Source organism: Carica papaya, chromosome 2 (assembly GCF_054855325.1).
Source record: "Carica papaya isolate Zhongbai chromosome 2, ASM5485532v1, whole genome shotgun sequence".
In the NCBI taxonomy this organism is placed as follows: domain Eukaryota; kingdom Viridiplantae; phylum Streptophyta; class Magnoliopsida; order Brassicales; family Caricaceae; genus Carica; species Carica papaya.
In genome coordinates, this window is record NC_142310.1 from 17,519,114 (window position 1) to 17,538,885 (window position 19,772).

The 19,772-nt window shown below is 32.3% G+C and overlaps 2 protein-coding genes across 9 annotated transcripts in view; one reads left to right on the forward strand and one right to left on the reverse strand.

The window, feature by feature from the left end:
* Nucleotides 1–1,831: 1,831 nt before the first annotated feature.
* Nucleotides 1,832–2,954, forward strand: LOC110817243 (uncharacterized). Its single transcript, XM_022045695.2, has 2 exons — nucleotides 1,832–2,286; nucleotides 2,400–2,954. The coding sequence occupies exons 1-2, from the start codon at nucleotides 1,970–1,972 to the stop codon at nucleotides 2,884–2,886; spliced, it is 804 nt and encodes a 267-aa protein (XP_021901387.2). The 5' UTR covers nucleotides 1,832–1,969; the 3' UTR covers nucleotides 2,887–2,954.
* Nucleotides 2,955–4,592: 1,638 nt separating this feature from the next.
* CYCB3;1 (cyclin b3;1) overlaps nucleotides 4,593–19,772 on the reverse strand; it is a 32,758-nt gene continuing 17,578 nt past the window's right edge. For 7 of the 8 annotated variants that reach the window (XM_088213462.1, XM_088213463.1, XM_088213460.1 and 4 more), the window contains 8 exons: nucleotides 17,224–17,490; nucleotides 17,031–17,153; nucleotides 12,283–12,372; nucleotides 11,990–12,151; nucleotides 11,836–11,895; nucleotides 11,458–11,556; nucleotides 5,203–5,384; nucleotides 4,593–5,113 (listed from right to left, as the gene is read on the reverse strand). In XM_088213462.1, the coding sequence (XP_088069588.1) occupies nucleotides 4,978–5,113; nucleotides 5,203–5,384; nucleotides 11,458–11,556; nucleotides 11,836–11,895; nucleotides 11,990–12,151; nucleotides 12,283–12,372; nucleotides 17,031–17,153; nucleotides 17,224–17,490 (1,119 nt within the window). In that variant the 3' untranslated portion in view covers nucleotides 4,593–4,977. The remainder of the gene's footprint in view (nucleotides 5,114–5,202; nucleotides 5,385–11,457; nucleotides 11,557–11,835; nucleotides 11,896–11,989; nucleotides 12,152–12,282; nucleotides 12,373–17,030; nucleotides 17,154–17,223; nucleotides 17,491–19,772) is intronic. The other variant, XM_088213461.1, reaches the window with a different exon arrangement.

Below are 19,772 nucleotides of genomic sequence, written 5' to 3' on the forward strand. Positions count from 1 at the left end.
GAGCTACAAAATTTTTTGAATGATTATTGTCTTTGTGAATATATATATATATATATATTCTTCTTACATAGTAATGACCAAGTATTAGAGCATTAGTTGCTTAAGAGATTTTAAGCTCATAAATTATTTATTAACAACTTAAATATAAGACTCACTTTGTAGCAATTTAAAGATGACATCATTAGAGATAGTCCAAGATCTTTAAAACTATATATTATCACTAAAATAGATTTTTTTTTAATTTATAATTAAAGTCCAAAATAAAAACTTATTGGTCTTGCTTAAAAAAAAAAAGAAGAATTTAGAGTTTTTTAAAAAATTATTATCTTTATCAACTATTTATTCATAGATCAAATATACACTTTTATTTAATTAGTAAATATTTCACATTTGTAATTTCTTCTCATGAATATATAACATTGTGGTTTAGAACATTACAACAATCCTTAGATTCTAGCCATATTTTCAAAAATTCTCTTTTAAAATTTTTGAGTGAATGATCCTATAAGTAATGTGTGCTAGCAAATAAGAAGAGTATATGCTTTCTTGATAATTTGATTCATATTTGAACTTGTTAGGAGAAGGAACAAAGAAGAAAAGACAAGACAATTAGCTTGGTCAAGTCTTTAGAATTGATTCCAAGTCAGTCGTTGTCTCAGTGAATTGTGACCAATTGTTTATACACCCTTAAGGCCAATCTTTATTACATGTCTTCTTATAAACAAACTCTAATGTGTCCCTTAAAGAGTTTAAACTTAATTGCCATCAACTTTTTATACTCTAGTATCTAAATTAATTATTTACTTTTAATAACAATTGTTTAAGACAAATGTTAAGACTTACGAAATTATCTTATTCAATTATCTTATATGATATGATCGTATTCTATTAAATATTCTTTTCATTAGTGTTAAACCTCTCGCCTTGTTAAATTATCAAACTACCATTATTTACTTGGACCAAGCCCAAAACAATTATTTTGGTTCACAAATTAAACACCTTCTGGGTAGTATTCAGTGTTAAATTATAATCTATTTAGATACTCTCTAAGTAATTTTAAATAATTAATATTTGATTATTGAGTCCCAAACTTAAGTTAACAAAGTAAATATTTTAATTAGTTAATCAACCTCAAATCGTGAAACTTGAAGATTGCATACATATACCATTCTTCTAATATCTTAAGGTGTTTGCATCCATGGCATTTTTTGGATAGGGGGTTTATGTTTTGGTTTTCTTCTGTAATTGTTCTCTTTTTTTATAAAAAAAAAAATGTGTGATATAATTGGATACAAATACAAAAATGAAACATAATATTCTATATTAGTTTAGAATAATTTCATGAAACTAAAATTTCCAAGTAATTTTTGTTTATGCTTTTGTTAAGTAAAATATCCCTTTAATTTTGGTATGATAAAATTCATCCCAACATTCATTAAGGCCATGTTTGGATCAACTATTATTTATGAATTATTTGGAAATTCGTAGTTAACAAAATATTTCATTAAATATATAATTTCAATTTGAATTGAAACAACATACTTAAAGTTTCATTAATATTACTAAATCTAAAATAGATATTTGTTTCTACTTAAAATTTTCTATCGAATCAAATTTTATAATTTTTTAATAACATTTTATTTATTTATTTATTTATTTTGATTTTAATAAGTAAGTAGTTTTGATTTTTTCAGAAAACTGTATTGAAAAAAGAAAAAAAGTAAACTAATCAAATTTTTGTCAAATTATTTTTTTGGGGGTAGAAATGGAAAGGCACCAAAACATCCATTCATCATATTACTTGCATTTCCATGGAGAAATAGACACCTCCATGACCATCTTTAAGACCACTAAAAAAAAAAATCAAATATAAAACCTTGGAGTTTTCTCTGCAACACAAATTTTTTTTCTGCCATGAAAAGCTAAAACCTTCTTTTGGGGATTAAAATTCAATTATTGTAAAAGGGCTATGGCTTTTCTTCTTCCAAATCTCTCGCAATCTCTTCTCCTTCAACCCAATAAATCCTCCAGAGACAAACCCGTTACTCTACCCCCTTCTACTAATCACACTCTCAATCCTATCACCGACTCTCCCTCTCCTCTTCCTCTCACCACCGTTCAGTCCCCTCCTCTCCAGGGTACGCAGCTTAACGCCCCTTCTAGCAAACCAGATAAGCGCCAACACCAGAAAGATGACTTCTACGTGAACCTCGGCATAGCAGTACGGACGCTTCGAGAAGATTTGCCGTTTCTCTTTACCCGAGACCTCAATTATGATATTTACAGGTAATTTTCTCATCTGGGAATCTCTTGTTTTATGGAAAGAAAGTCTTTTCTCTTTGGGGAGAAAATACGGGATTCTAGTTGAATTTGTTGGGTTTTTCTCTTTTTGTTTTCAGGGATGATGTAACATTCGTGGACCCCTTGAATACATTTACTGGTATTGAAAACTACAAATTGATCTTCTGGGCATTGAGATTTCATGGGAAGATACTGTTTAGAGAGATTTCTCTAGAGGTCTATAGGATTTGGCAACCATCAGAAAACGTTATATTGATTAGGTGGAATTTAAAGGGTATCCCTAGAGTCCCATGGGAGGCTAAGGGGCAGTTTCAGGGTACTTCAAGGTATAAATTGGACCGAAATGGAAAAATTTATGAACACAAAGTTGATAATTTGGCCTTCAATTTTCCTCAGTCACTTAAACCGGCTGCTACGGTTTTGGATTTTGTGAGTGCTTGCCCTGCAAGTCCTAATCCAACGTTTTTGTTGGGGCCTGTGGATGTTCACTCATCTTCCTGGGTGGAGTTTTATAGGGCAGTGAGGGAGACATTGGATCAACAAGGGTATATGCTTGTGCATGATGGGTTGGCTAGCTGTTCATAGGTTAGTGAGCTGCGACACTAGTATTGTATACCATCAAAATTTTATCAAATACATCTTGTGTTACCTCATTGAACATAGTACAATTTATCGATAAGTAGAAAATAATGGATTTAGTTGAATGCACATAGGGCAGGGTTGCTGGGAAGTCCAATATTATTTCTTGTGTTGATGTGAAGGGACAGAACCTTAGAATTTACACGAGCTGGATATGTATGTATAATACTGAATATGGCTTAAAAGTAGATTTTATTTCGTATAAAGAAAAATGAACCTCTCAATTTTGTTTTAACCCTATTTTCTCTTTAGAAGAGTTGGGAATTTTGGTCTTACATTTTATATTAATGTTACAATGGTTTTGGCATGGGAAGCTTGTGAGGAGAAAAATCATGTAATACTATTTCCATTTCCAAGTTCGAAAGCAAGAAAGTGTTTGCTTCAGTAGTAATCAGTTGCATAAGCTCTGTAAAGCGTTGTGTGACATTTGGTAGAAAACTAGTTTCATTAACATAATCAATCTTCTTGTACCTTTTGGGTGGTACTTTTCATTTGCTTGTTGGTTTGTTTTCTAGTGATTGTATTCTTTGAGCACTATATTCACTATTGTCATTGCTTCCTAATGTTCCTCTAGAGCTTTTGATTCTTTAGCATGATTTTCAGTCATCAACTATTGAGAATTTTCCTTCCTCCTCAGAAGCCAGGAAACTTGTCTTGATAATTAATTGGATTGGGTTTATTAATGCCCTGCTATCTAGTGATGGCGCACTTGAAAGTGATCTACTTGGACTGATGATTTGAAGTTCCCCATAATCACATATGAGAATTAGGTCCTGTTTATGGCAGCTTTGGGCTTTATTTTGTGAATTTTTAGCAAAGCCAGAACCAAAATCTGGTCTCAGTAAGTCTAAACAAAAAGGGTGCAATTTGTAGCTTCTGAAATGATTTAGCTGCCCACAGATTTTGGGAACATGATTCACGCGTCTTTTAAGTATCTCTTTGTGCACATGAAATCGTGTTTTTTGTTGATTTGTTGAAGTTTCTCTTACACACCAAGAACTCATAAAATAAGGCTCAAGAGATCTCTCCAAGGTAATTTATACAAATACTACAGTGCTAATCAAACTTAGATGCTATATAGAGTTTGGTTGCAATCACAAAATGACTCTTTTTTTCCTCTGTGTGTTTATATGGAGTTGTTCTCAAATTTTCCTCTCATAAAACCATCCAGTAAGGGGCGGGTTTCTTCTCTCAATTCTCAGACCAAGAAGTTCAAAATGCAATAGAGAAAGGAGGGTTATATGTTAGAGATAAACATGATATATATGGAAAATGATGAGTTTTCTTAAATGCATGTGGGTTTAAAGTTAAAACTTGAGCCTTCTCTTGAAAGGAAATTTCCTCCTACCAAGAAATTATATTATTGCATAGAGTAATAAAAATGTATTTGGATTACTCTTTCTTACCAATATGATGAACACCAATTGTGTTAAGCCAATAAAACCTATACATTTAAATAGGTTCATCCTTGATGTAAAAGGTGGTTGCTCATTCGCCAAAGCCCAAGAACTTGCTTGAAACTAGTATAACATAAACATATATTATATTGCAAAACCAAACGCCACTTAAATGATATTAGCATGAATTTTTGTTTTCCCAAATATAACACTATTCTACCAACAAATCCAGCAGATCACTCTAAACAAATCAACTCCAAATCAAATTCAAATCCAAATTTTTTCAAAACATAAAACCAACAAGTCAACAAGACACTTATACAAACAAAACAAATTTGCTATGGCAACTAAACAGATTTCTATGCTTGGAAGATATCAAGGAGGTGAAATTTCAGGGGGGGGGGGGAGGAAAGCACCTATGTAAACTATCCTTGAGAACCTCGACTCTTCTGACACTTAGAAGGCTGCCAAGGGAAGAGTCAGCTAAAAGCAATTTACATTAATAGGAACCGCAAAAAAGATGAAAAAAAAAAACATCTATTTCCTGCCTTACGTACATACACTCAGTATGCAGTACTATGGAAACCTCTCTAATTAACTAAGGTATGAGTAGACAGAAAACACGTACTTGCAAGTCCGGTTAAAGACGAAGACTATCTAAGGGTCTTATGGCTGCAACCTTGCCAAGATCAGAGTTCATATACTTGTCATATGTCACCTTCAATCTTCCACTTCTTGCAGCCTTTTGGAAATTTAAAATCATTTCGGCGCACTCCCTGAAATCATTAAAAAAAAAAAACGGCGTAATTAACCTTGTGCATTTAGTAAGGCTAACAACAGAAATAAGTTCTTAAAAGAGATTTGCCTCATTTGCACCACATGATATCGTGCATGTTTTTCAAGCAGTGGAGTCCAAGCTGGAGTCATTTGAAGAGTGCACCTCGCAAGATAGAGAGCTGAGGCACATAACAATGAGGGCTTGAACTTTAAAGCTTCATATTCAACCAAGCACAGGTCAATTAGGTAGAACGCCAGATGTTCAAGCTGCTGGCAACATAACAATGTAACACCAGGTGTCATAAAAATTGAGTTGATGTTTGATGCGATCCAGATTGCTTATTAGGGCCAAATAATCTCGTTTCAATTTCAAGTACGAGAGCAAAATTTTCATGCTTGCCCCAACTATCAGGATTGCACAAACATAAATTGTCTAGTAGATAAAAACATTTTTTAGTTTTTATTTTCTAAATGTGTTTATGCATGCAACTATGTAAGAGATATGTACTTATGAAAACAATAAAAAACCAAATACAATAATTATTTATGAAATACTAAAAACAATATTTTAAAATTTTCTAATTTCATCATCACTTTCAGTAATATTTCTTAGAAAAACTATCAAATTAATACTAGAAATTTGATATTTTTACAATTTGGTCCACAATATCTTTTTTGTCATAATTTGGTTCGATTTTTCATTTATTTCAAACTGTTAAAATATTATAAAATAATTTTTTACAGAATAGTATGATCATCTTTCCAAATATATAAGTTTAATTAGGAAGAAAATTATTAAGGTAATTTATATTGATTACTATATATGAATTCGTCTACATGTATATATTCCTACTTCTATTTCAATAAAACATGAGAAAATATTCAGTAATTTTTTTCCTAATTCTTACATGGTATTAGAGATAAGGTTAGGATTATGGGTTTAAGAGTCAAATTTCATCAGATCAAAAAAATGATTGAACAACCTATTCCCGACACCGGAGAAAGGCAACCACCAATCTCCGGCCAGTTCAGAGTGCAGCCAGCATGGTGGTGTAAGCGGGAGAAGCCGAGGAAGCAGTTCACGTGGCGGTTTGAGACTGTGTGCAATGGGACTGCTGGAGGAGAGCATTCTTGTGCATGTTTGGTTCCTGTTCGATGATAGAAGCAACAGAGGGGCTTGATCAGCCAGTTCTGTACACGAAACCAGAAGGCCGAAGAGGAAAAAGGCACGGCAGAGCAGATCGCGCGACAGCAAGTGATTCTCTACTCTCCGGAGTGATTTCAACTATTTCTGCAAGCGTTATTCTGGATTAGGATTAGCATTGGAGTTTTGTGGTGATTTCCGACCAAAAGAAGGCTGTTTGGTAGTTTCAGACAGCAGCGCATGTAACTCCGGTGACGGCGCAGGTTCTCTCGTGGTTGACAGTGAGGTTCTGATAGGATTGTTAATACCCGTACGTGAAGAGATAATCTGTTTTATCAAATTTTCTAGTATATTTGTAATGTTTTTGGTGTGTCTCTAGCTACTGTATTTGAGTATTTTTGGGTAATAATTTGTGGATATTTTTGAGTTAAGAATTAGTGATAACCAATTTTTGGTGAGTGAAATAGTCTCAACCATGACAAATATCACTGAGTATAAATTAAATAATACAAATTATCTGAAATTGAGCAAAACTATTAGGGTTATCTATGCAGTATTGATAAAGATGATCACTTGACTCAAGACCTTCCTACTGATGGACCTAGACAAATATGGCTAAGAGATGATGCACGGTTGTTTCTGCAATTAAAAATTTGTTAAAAAACTGACGAATTATTTACAGTTTCTGTATTTAGGCAAAAGAAATGTGTACTGCATGTATGATGTTTATAAAACATTCTATCGTGCTGAGAAGGAGGTCAAATCTCTAACAGTCTATTTTATGGAATTTAAAAATACATATGAGGAGGTTAATGTGCTTTTACTGTTCAGTGCTAACATAAAGGTATAACAAACATAGAGAGAGCAGATAGTCGTAAAAAGTTTCTTGGCTGATCTTCCATCTGAATTTGAGACTGTTAAATCTCAAATCCTATTTGGTTCCGAGATTACATCCCTTCAGGAAGTTTTTACTAGAGTGTTACGTACAGAGACTACTACACCCAATCAACATACTAATGTTCTTATTACTAGAGGATGAAGAAATAATAACAGGGGAGGAAACAGAGTAACGAATAATCGGTATAATGATTCAAGTAATATTGTTTGTTATTACTGTCATGAACAAATGCATACGAAGCAGCGATGCAAGAAATTACAGAATCAGGATCAGATAACACAAGTTGCGAATATTGCTACTGCTAGCTCATCTTTTGAGAAAATTATTATGGTTTCAGCCAACAAGTATGCAAGATTTTCTCAGCTTCAAGAATCTTTGAAAGATCGCACACCAACCACTACGTCTGTTGAATAAGGTAAAACATGTATTATCTCTCTTCATCAAACAAATAGGTAATCGATTCTGGTGCTACAAATCATATAACAGGTAATTCTAATATCTTCTCTAACTTTCGGTCACACAGAGTACCCTCTCCTGTAACTATTGCTTATGAGTCAACCTATAGTATTGAGGGTTCTGGAACTATAAAACCAATTCACACCATTAGCTTGACCTCTGTTTTAAATCTACCCAAGCTTGCTTTCAATTTGATTTTCGTAAGTAAACTTACCAAATATTTTAATTGTTGTATCTCATTCTTTTCTTATCGTTAGCTTTTTTAGTATCTTATAATAAAGCAGATTATTGGTAAAGAATATGTATCGGAAGGTCTCTACAGTCTTAATAATTGGATGCCTCGATCAGTTGTCTGCTATAATACTGTCTCTCTATTTGAAGCACATTATCAGTTGGGACATCCATCTCTCACTGTGTTGAAGAAGTTGTGTCCTCAGTTTTATGATATATTTTCATTGGATTGTGAATAATATCAGTTTGCAAAACATCATCATAACTCGTCAAGTCCAAAAATTAATAAACGAACTGAATCTACTTTTAAATTAATTAATTCTAATATTTGGTATCCATGTCCCGTTATGTATAAAACAGGATTTAAGTATTTTATTACTTTTCTTGATAACTTTTCTCAAATGACTTGAATATATTTTATGAAAAATTGTTCTGAAGTGCTTGCTCATTTGTGTGCTTTTCATACGAAAATCAAAACTTAATTTAATGTTTCTGTGCATGTGCTAAGAAGTGATAATGAGTAAACAATATATGCAAGACTTATTTCAGGATTATATGATTTAGCATAGGATTCTTCGTCAGTTTTATTGTATTGATACACCATCTTAAAATAGGATTATCGAGAAAAAGAACAAACACATACTTAAGACTTCTCGAGCCCTCTTGTTTTAAACACAAGTTCCTAAACAATTTTGGACTAATGTTGTATCCACTGCTTGTTTCCTGATTAATCATCTACTATCTGCAGTACTCGAATGTAATATTCCTTACAGTATTCGTTTTTCAAGTAAGTTATTGTTTCCGGTACAGCTGCGGATATTTGGTAGTACTTGTTATGTTCGAGATGTACGACCCAATATTATTAAGTTGGGTCCCAAAGTATTGAAGTGTGTCTTTTTGGAATATTCTCACATGCGAAAGAGATATTGGTGTTACTCTTCAGATCTTAATAAATATCTAGTGTCAACCAATGTAGTCTTTTTAGAGAGTATATCGTTTTTCTCCTCACAGTCCAGTTCTACAAATCAGATAAAAAACGATGAGTGACTCATTTATAGATTCCAGAACAGTACCTCTACGGAGCAACCAGATAATGGTATTTTTTCTAATGCACGTTCTGAGCAAACTGATAATGGTGTGCCTCAAACTTAAGAACAACCGTCCATTATTCATGTTTATTTCAGAAGACAACAGACTAATGATACATGTGCTACACCAGCTTTTTCGTCATTTGATCCTTCCACCCATGATCTTGATCTTCCCATCAGTTTTCGTAAAAGTACACGTCAATGCACCATTCCTCATTCTACTTATCCTATTGCTAACTTCATTTCATATGATCATTTGTTTTCTTCGTCTAACTATTTAATTGCTTCTATAAATTCTACTTTCATACCCAACACAATTAAGGATGCTCTGAATTACCCTAATTGGCGTAATGTCATGTTTGATGAGATAAATGATCTTGATGATAATCATATCTGGGATTTGGTAGATTTACCCAAAGAAAAAAAAACTTATGGGGTGCAAATGAGTATTTGCAGTCAACGTGAATCCATATGGTTCTGTGGCGAGACTTAAAACTCGATTAGTAGCAAAAGGTTATGTTCAGACTTATGGGGTGGACTATTCTGATATATTCTCTCCAATGGCAAAACTTACCTTTATTCGTTTATTCATATTTGTGGCCTCCAAAGACTGGCTCGTGCACCAGCTAGACATTAAAAATGCAGTGTATACAGAGATCTCTTAGAAAAAGTGTATATGAAGCAACCACCTGGATTTGTTGTTTAGGAGAAGTACGAGAAAATTTGTCATTTGAAGAAATCTTTATATGGTCTGAAATAGAGTCCCGGCACATGATTTAATAAGTTTAGTGAGGTAGTTTGTGAATTCGAATTGAGAAAGAACAAGTGTAATCATTCAGTTTTCTATAGACAATCAACAATAGATATTATACTTTTTATTGTTTATATTGATGATATTGTAATTACAGGAGATGACCATACAGGAATATCTTCTCTCAAGTCATTCCTGTATGCCAAGTTAAATACCAAAGACTTGAGACAACTAAACTATTTATTGGGAGTTGAAGTGACAAAAAACAGGGAAAGGATTTTGTTATCTCAAAGGAAATATGTACTTGATCTACTTGCAAAAACAGAAAGCTGGGAGCTAAGCCATGCAATACACCTATGGTACCAAATGTACATCTTACAAAAAATGATGGTGATCCCCTTGATGATCTAGAAAAATACAGACGATTTGTTGGGAAATTGAATTATCTCACTGTAACTCGTCCAGATATTGCATATCCTGTCAGTATTGCAAGTCAATTTATATCTGCACCTATAGTTAAACATTGGGAGGTTTTGTAACAAATTCTGTACTACTTAAAAGGTGTCCCCGAACTCGGCATAATATTTATAAATCACGGACATACTCACATTGAACGTTTTACAGATGCTGATTAGACTGAATTGAAGATTGATAGGAGGTCTACTATAGGCTATTGTGTTTTTGTTATTAGGAATCTCATATCATGGAAAAGTAACAAGCAAACAGTTGTATCTCGTTCAAGCACAGAGTCTGAATATCGAGTTATGGTCTGGCCCGCGTGTGAAGTTTTATGGATATATCATCTTTTAAAATAAGTAGGTTTGAATCTCACATCTCCTGCAAAATTTTAGTGCAATAATCAAGTTGTCCTTCATATTGTCTTAAATCCTGTGCATCATGAGAGAACCAAATATATTGAGATTGATTGTCACTTCATCTGAGAAAAAATTCTAGAAAACTTTATATCTACTAGTTATATAAAGACAGGAGAACAACTTGGTGATATATTCACAAAACCTCTGAATGGAACACAAATTCAGTATTTTTAAAACAAACTGAGCATGATTAATATCTATACTTCAGCTTGAAAAAGAGTGTTAGAATATTATAAAATATTTTCTATACATAATAGTATGATTATCTTTTCAAACATATAAGCTTAATTAGGAAGAAAATTATTAGGCTAATTTATGTTGATTACCATATATGAATCCGTTTATATGTATATATCCCTACTTCTATTTCAATAAAACATAAAAAAATATTTAGTATTCCTTTCCTTAATTCTTACACAAACACTCAATTTTTTTCTATTTACTAATGGGAAAGGGCAAAATAATTAGATTATATTTGAATACTTTAAAAAGATAACTTATAAAAAGACTTTGATTAATTAATTGAATTAATAAATTAATGATAATATTAGGTCTATTTTTTATTATTATTAATTTAATTAATTAGTTAAATTTATTTTTTAAAATTATTTTTAAAAATCCAAATATAATCTAATAATTTGTTTTTTCCATTAGTAAATAGAAGAAAATTGGACTTTTGGAACAAAAAGGAAACAATAAAGACTAAATTATAATGAAAAAGACATTACAAATTAAATTGTAATAAGTACTAAAGTTTAAGCTAATTTGCCCTTATCCTTTTCATTGTTAAATAACTTGTATGATCTTTGAAAGAAATATATATAAATTTAGAAAATGGTTTTTATGTATTGAAAGAAGCGAAAAAATATAAGATTGTAGATATTATCAAAAGGCTAATACCTTTTTGTTTGACTGAGCAGCCTTGAGAAATCTTAACATGAAGACATATGGAGTGGGTGTATTCAGACGAAATTTAAGCTTCTTAAGAATAAGCTTCTCCTGAAAAAAAAAATCAGCATAACTGACTCAGATCAAGAAAGGAGAAATACATACGAATGCCATTCATTTTTTCGCTTATATGCAGCATTTAAACGGTCAAGTAAGCATAATGGGGAGAAGAAAAAAGAAATGCATAAAGCAGATCTATCCTGGACAGGTATTCCCACAACCTGCCACAAGAGCATCCTTAACAAACAAATTGTTATGCAATTAACTGATTATGCTTCCCAAAACAAACCCATCTTATTTTTAATTGTTTGATGTTATGGAGACATTTACCATTCTGAGCATTTGGTCTCTTGTATATGACTCAGCTGAGATGCTAATTAAATCTTTGACCTGCAATGGACAGAGCAGAAGTGGGAAATACATAATACAAATTTAATTTGAGTTTTACACTTTCCAGAAGCCAAGTTTGCAAATTAACACCTACCCTAGGGTGCCAAAAATCCTCATATTTTGATGCCAGCAAGAGCGCAGTAAGACCAACCAACTGCATTTCATTCTTCTTAATTTGGACTTGAGAGAGATAACGGTCCAGCAATGTGACAGTCAGATAAAGAGTCTCTTGCATTAAATCAAATTTGAAGTGTACCTGTGACAAGGAAGCGAAAAAAGCTCGCAGTAATTCAACATGATACACTGTAAGTTGCAACAGATAAAAGAAATTAACACTGATAAAGAAAGAAAAGGCATGATTGTACATTGAAGGAAATAGAAACTTACTTCAATCAGCCAATTGATTAATATGCTACGAATAGAGGGGGTAAGTTCTGTCTGAATTGACATGTAATTTGTGCATGGTGGATTCTGTGCCTACAGTAAAAATCACTTAAAACCATTAGCCAAACCATCAGCTTGGTTGTTATGGAAGTACTTGAAAGGAATGGTGCGAAATGTTGAGTAAGCACACAAGTATTAAAAAGAAAACACTTTAACTTCTAGTTGGTAAACATCTGAAGGCATTACTTCTGAACAAAGGAGCAAGTATAGTTGGCACAAGGTTAAAGAAAACCATGATAAGCATCCGTGACAGCTAATAAATTCATAGATAGAAATGGATGATCATATATAAAAGAACAATGAGGCAATTTTTCAGCAACTAAACAGGAGGAAAAACCTATAAGCCTAGACATCGCATCAAAATCGTGATCCAAGCTTTTAGTTCCCCTGGCTATCTTCAAGTCCTAGCATATTATCTTCTTGTTGGTATATGATTTAAGATTCTGTTTAGCAGTGGAAAACAACTAAGTGGAAGTCACTTATTTCTCCCATTTCTTCTTTAATTCTAAGAAAAAAAAAATGTCAAACTGAAAAATTTTTCTGCTCAAAGAAATAAAGCAAATTGAGAAAGTAACCTCCCTTCTCACCAAGGGAAAATCTTTTCTCATCTTCACAATTTCATAGATGTTAGCTGCTTTCTCCTTTACGAGCTGGATATGTTCAATTATTTAAATATTTTTCTTTCTTCCTCTGTTGAATTTCATTTTAAAACGGCGTATTGTGTGAAGCCTAAAACTCTGCTCATCTCTTTTATACTATTTTTAATGATTTTTCTTTTCCATTTATAAATATAATAAACTATGCATGTTTCTAACCATATTCATTATGATTTTGCTATATCATTAGCTTATTTCTTGTAAACATGAAGAAATGTGGTACATCCTAACACTTTGAGAGGTAGACTTGATGTGCAAAGAGAAGTGGGAAATAATTTTTGGAATTTTTGAAGTGGTGTCTGAAATGAACGAACTCGGCTAAGCACTCTATTGATAAGATGAATGGAGGTTATGACGTCATCCCACTGAAACATTTTTGGCATATTTGCACTAAATATCAAAGCATGTGCATCCTCAAGGATATGTTGATTCTTGGGTGCCGCAATCTCATTCTGGTGGAGTGTTAACATATAAGCTTTGGTGAATTATTTCATGTTTATGAAGATATCACCTAGAGTTATTTTGAAACATTTGTGCCACTATTAGGTGGACTTGGTGGCATTTTGAACGTAGTCATGGTGGCCATTTTAAAGGTGATCATTTAGCTTTTTAGATTTTCACTTCTCCATTTAACCTACTAAGATATTAGCAATAACACTTCTACCTTTGCTACTCAAAAAAGTACTGGCGTTCAAGAGGGAGGACAGGGTAGACTTGGTGGCATTTTGAACATAGTCGTGGTGGCCATGTTCGAGGTGATCCAGGTATACTGTGATGGCCGTTTATGCTTTTTAGATTTCCACTTCTCCATTTAACTGGTCTATTAATCATTAACAAAGTACCTAAAATTCGAATTCTATAGAACCTCATATTGCTGACCTATGTGCTCTCTTGGCTCATGCAAAGAAATATATGATTATGTCAAGCTCTTGTATGCCAACAACATGACTCATATGTATCATCTTTTTATAGAATTGTTTAAGATTAGATGAGAAACCTATTAACCAGCTTATTACTTATTGTGTAAATTGATGATCTTGTTACAACTATATAATAAACATATTAACTGAAAAATTATTATTCATTGTGTATACTGATAATATTATTATTAAAACTGATAATAGTAAGAGAATTCAGTAGTTGAAACTTTTCCTTCAGAACTTGAAGAAATTTGAGAGGAAATGTTGCTTCTCATCTATTCTTTCCACGAAGAATGATGAATATTTATACACCCTAAATGTTAACAAACCCAACAAATTCTAACAAGATTCTAACAATTTTATGGGGATGAGAAAATCTGTTTGTAACTTCCTCCGTATACAGCTAATAGAAAAAGAAACAGAAAATATACAACCTAATTTCTTCTTATTTTCTATAAAACTGATTGCAGAAAAACGATTTTGATGATATTGTTACAACTATGTGATAAACATATTAACTGAAAAATTATTATTCATTGTGTATACTGATGATATTATTATCAAAACTGATAATAGTAAGAGAATTCAATAGTTGAAACTTTTCCTTCAGAACTGATTGCAAACAAACAATTTTGCCCTCATAAACTTTTTGGGCATTGACGTAGCTAGACCAAAAAGTGAGATTTTGTTTGTCACAAAGAAAGTACACTCTTAATCTTTTGAATAAGACATGGAAGTTGGAAGCTAAACTAGTCGATACTCACTTGGATTGATCTCGAACAAGATGTAGATGAGAGTGAAATATTGCAAGAACTCCATACTTATAGGAGTTGAGTTAAAAAGCTAAATACTCATCCAGACATTTTATTCACTATTGGTGTCATAAGTTCTTGAATTAGACTAAGTGACAGTTTTAAGCATCAATTTTTCTGGTCGTGGATTATTCTATAAGAATCAGTAGCATACTTTACTCCTAGGATATAAAGATGCTAATTGAGTTGGTTCTGCCTCTTCTCATAGATCCACCGCATGTTAATGTGTCTTTATGTGTGGTAACATCATGCTAAATGACCAAAAAGTGAAGTATAGTTGCTAAATTTAATGTTAATGTGTCTTTATGTGTGGTAACATCATGCCTTAATGACTAAAAAACAAAGTGTAGTTGCTAAATCTATTGTTAAATTAGTACATCGAGCTATTACTCATACTACCTATAAATTGATTTAGTTGAAACATCTATCTCACGACCTTGGTTTTCCACAATCACAATCATGGAGTTACAATGTGCTAGGCAAACAGTGATCCGTGTTGTTTCCAACCTAGTTTTTATGATGTAACTAAAAGTATCAAGATTGATCATCATTTTAAAATGCGCTTTGGACTACTCATGAAGTTAGCAAACCAACCTGCTAATACTTCCACAATTTTCCTTAAAAAGAGCTCGTGTGAAATTCATCTATAACAAGTTTGGTGCATATGAATAATTTTTTTAAAAAAAAAATAAAAGAGATGTAGTTGTATTGATGTGAGGTGCTGAAGGAGCACCAACCATGTACAAAAATTTCTATATCAATAAGCATATCTACAATGGAACCTAAATTCTCAAAACAGTCAATATTATACCCTAAAACAGTAGAGTCAAAATAATGAAACTATTTATCTTTAATGCTATTAAAATCTTGTTTGACCTCCTAAAAAGCTCTATTGTTTCTCTTTTTTCAAATGACCCAGAATATAGTGAGAGGAATTAGTCTAAGCACTTTGTTACCGTTCAAACCTTTCCAAGCCAAAAGTTCAAAAAAACTCGTATCTGTCGTTAACCAAGAAATTCCCAGAAGGCCGAGGATCATGCTCTAAAGTTTGTGAAATGTCTGACATTTCAGTAGTAGATGATTGCACGATTCAAGAGAACTTTTACATAAGAAACACCTGTTGACAGTAATATGCTATTTTTTCATCAAGTTATCCATAGTGAGGATTTTTCTTTTACCAGCTTCCCAAGCAAAAAAAGTTATTCTTGAGAAGGGCACCAAATTCCCAAATGGTTTTTGAGGGCAAAAGATATTGCTTATCAAAGTTATGATTGGCCATAAACGAGTAGAGAGATCTAACAGTGAAGAGGCCGTTCTTTTTCAATTTCAAATATAGTTTATCATCTTAGTTTTGCAGCTGAAAGTTTGCCAGTAAGTGGAGCAAAGATTCATATTCTTTTAGTTCCCAATTTTAAAGATTCCCCAATACCGGGACACTCCAGTAGGCAGGGATGATTGAACCCGTACCTTCATTTACCATGACAACTTTATTTCTAGCAATTGTATATATGAGAGAATATTTGTCTTTTAATCTTTCTGAACTACAACAGATACTGTCCCAAAAACGGATCTGAAAAATTGTTCTAGATTGAACAAAAGTATTACCATTTTGTTACATGTTTCCTATTGTTAGTTTCTAGAATTGGTGTTTCTTGTATAACTAATTTTCCTATTTATGATTTCCCTTCTCCTGGCATAGGGATCCCCATAAATACAAATCTATTTTTTCTCTCTACACATAATATAATTCACAACATCTTTCAACTACAATAATAAAATGTTAAGATTCAAACCACAGGGTTTCAACTGAAATGAGAGTTACTACAAAGGTTGATACATAATGCTTTTTATAATATATATTCCTTTCTAGAAGTAGGCATTAACTAGTTGCCTACTATATGCTGGAGAATCATTAAAGACCTATATGACTTACTTAAAATGGGATTATAAAGTTATATATTCACTCTCAACTGTGTCAAAAATCAGTGGTCAGAATTTCTTAATCACTCATATCACTAGAGAAAGTTACTACCAATTTTTGTAAAATGATTACGTCATATGTCATCATAATTAGAAATAGTTGTTTACTAACTGAGACCAAAGAGATTATGTCGTAAAACACTCGAAGGGAGGTTTCTAGGATCAGTCATCAGCCCATATTTGAACTCGTCTAATAGTCCTTTCACTGTTCGGTTTCCATAACAACAATCTAGCACCACAACAATCTAGAATCAAACAAAGGGGAAAGAAAAAAAAAGACTACACTGCAAGAGAAGAAGAATAAAAGAAGAGTGTGATGAAACCTCGGCAACCCAATAATACTGGTAGATGTCATCAACATATTCTGCAACTTCCAACTGATTACACTCATCATCAATATTAGCTAGGTTTTCCTGCTGAGTAACTTCACCATGTTCCTCAAGAAACTGCAAATAAACTTTAGTATTAATAAAATTTACAAGAATGCAAAGACATAACAGTAGAATAGGACAGGACCTTGGATCTTGCCATCAACAAGGATGTATAAGATCTTCTACGATGTGATTTTCGTGTAGCAATGACATCAGATGAGCCTGTATTTTGGTCATTGTTTTTATTAGCTGAAGTCTGTCCTTGAGCAGCTTCACTGGAAACCACTAATGAAACACTCTCCTTCCTCTTTGATAAAATTGCAGAAATAGACGACTTTTCCTGACCAGAAGAATGCATGGATTTGATAGTCCTTTTGGCACTGGAAGCCCTGATTCTAGTCTCCACAAAGGGCTGAGTATGATCGACAGAAGTTCATTTCATTGGTCAAGGCAAATTTAAGATCCAATGGTATACTAATTGCATCTAAATTTCATGTCTCAAGTACGTGATATCGAACAATCGATTATTGATGCAACAATTTATTAGCCTGATATATGAAACTAAACAGAGCAAGAAAAAGAAGATACAAGTGAGACCGCAGCTATAAATGGAAAAAAAGAACTCTAGAAGCTAGAAAGAAATGATGTAAAACCACAAATCAATCATAAGCATATACTAAATATTGCCCAGCATGCTGCATTTTGATGACAGTAGAAATCACAGATAAATATAAACATGGAGAATTTAAAGTTGGATCTTGACCGCCAATAACAAAGACACTTGATCTTAAAAAAAATTAGTACAAGGAGAATTGTCGGTTGCTTATGTAGATGACTAATTATATATAAGAATGACTCCAACAAGCAAGAAACTTGGATCCTGACAAAGATTAGCACAAGCAAGATTATTGGCTGCTCATAACGACAACTAATTATAGAAACATAACTCCAGTAAGGAGTCCTAAACAATATAAAGGAAAGAAGAATATCTTTGGGAATAACACGACATAATGGCACCTCATGGGAACATGAAGGAGGCTCAGATTAAAACCAGAAAAAGGGCTTACAGAATTCTTTTACTCCCAAAAAAAATAAAAGAAAAAAGAGAGAGATGTTTACTCAGTAGACTTACCCCACTTTCCAAATAAAATAGACATGCATGTGGAAAGAAATTGTTGTCTTGGAGCTAACAATTTCAAACAAATGAATGAGATTACTTCCAGTTTGATAAAAAATAATCTAGGAAGATTCTATTTTAGATTCATACATAAATCAGAAATTTATTTTATTGTCACTCAATTCCTAAATCTTAGTTATTTGATAGGTTAAAATTAGTCATAAATAAATTTAATGCACAACAAAATCAACTTTGTTCATATTCTTAATTTCACAACCATGGATTTGTACTCCCACCTATTAAGGAAGGAATCAGACAAACACTTAAAGACATGGAATTGACTTTGAATTGGAATCCTATTTTCGTTCAAATTTAATCATGTGTATCATATACTCATTCGTATTCTATAAAATTAGAATTTAAATCAAATTTGACAATAGTATTCTAGAAACCAAATTCTTACATAAGCATATAAATAAACTATTTAATTAAGAAATGACAATTACTCAATTTAGTCTCTGAAGTATAGTCAGTGTTACATTTTAGTTTTAAATTTTTTTTTCATTACAACTTAATTATGAATTTTTAAACTTATTTTAAATACCTATGCTAAATTTTGAATAAAAAAATTTGATCTGGCTTAGAACTTATTTGGAGGATTTTAATTTGTTTTTATCCATAATTTTTTTAATTAGCATTTAATTTTTTCTTGTTGACATTAAAATTTAACATATCAAATTTGCTTTTTGTTAGTCACTTTTTAACTATTTCCATGATCCATTACTTTTTTCCTCCAAACTAATCCTAAGCCATATCTGATTTTTCTATGCAAATTTTAACAGTATTTGGCTTTTGACACAATTTTAAAATTTGCAATTAATGTGTAAGAGAAGAACACTTAAAACTAAAATGTAGTATTGTGTATACTTCAGAAACTAAATTGGGTATTTGCCTAATAAGAAAACATAACTTTCAATCAGCTTTCAAAACAAGCTAGGTCGAAGAAATTCAAAAAGAGTATTAGGAAATTAAAAAAATATTATAAAAAAGATGGTAGCATCCTAAAATCAGATGAAATCAGAGAATTTTATTGAATTCTCAAAGATACCATCATGTTATCACCAGTAATAACTTCTTTTGAGAAGGGTATGACTGATAATAACAAATAAAGAAATTACTCATAATATTAATCTCCAGATATCATAGAAACTTTTGATATGTGTCAAGATGCCAAGAGGAAATAAAGTAGATATGGAATAAGGTTATTTTTAATTTCCGTTACAAGAATATATCCATTAGGGATAGGAATGTTCCTGCTTTCTGCATTCAGTACAACAGCTGTCATCATATCAATGCTGAGTTGGTTACACTAGCTGCTGACTTGCATTCCCTAGTGTTTATACCTTAAGGCTATAAGGAAAAGGAGACAGATTAGTAATATCATTTTAACTCTATTTTCCATAATCCCGTTCTCTCTACTTTCTCTATTCTCTATTGTCTACATTCTACCTCTTCCGCTCCTCTCCCCTTCCCTGCTACATTCTGAACCCTTAATTATCCACCTAAACCTTAACCAT

Bases quoted from the DNA above. Each gene is read 5' to 3' on its own strand.
- LOC110817243 (XM_022045695.2), top strand. From the start codon at position 1,970: ATGGCTTTTCTTCTTCCAAATCTCTCGCAATCTCTTCTCCTTCAACCC. The intron at 2,287-2,399 runs GTAATTTTCTCA...TTTTGTTTTCAG, and splicing joins CTCAATTATGATATTTACAG to GGATGATGTAACATTCGTGG.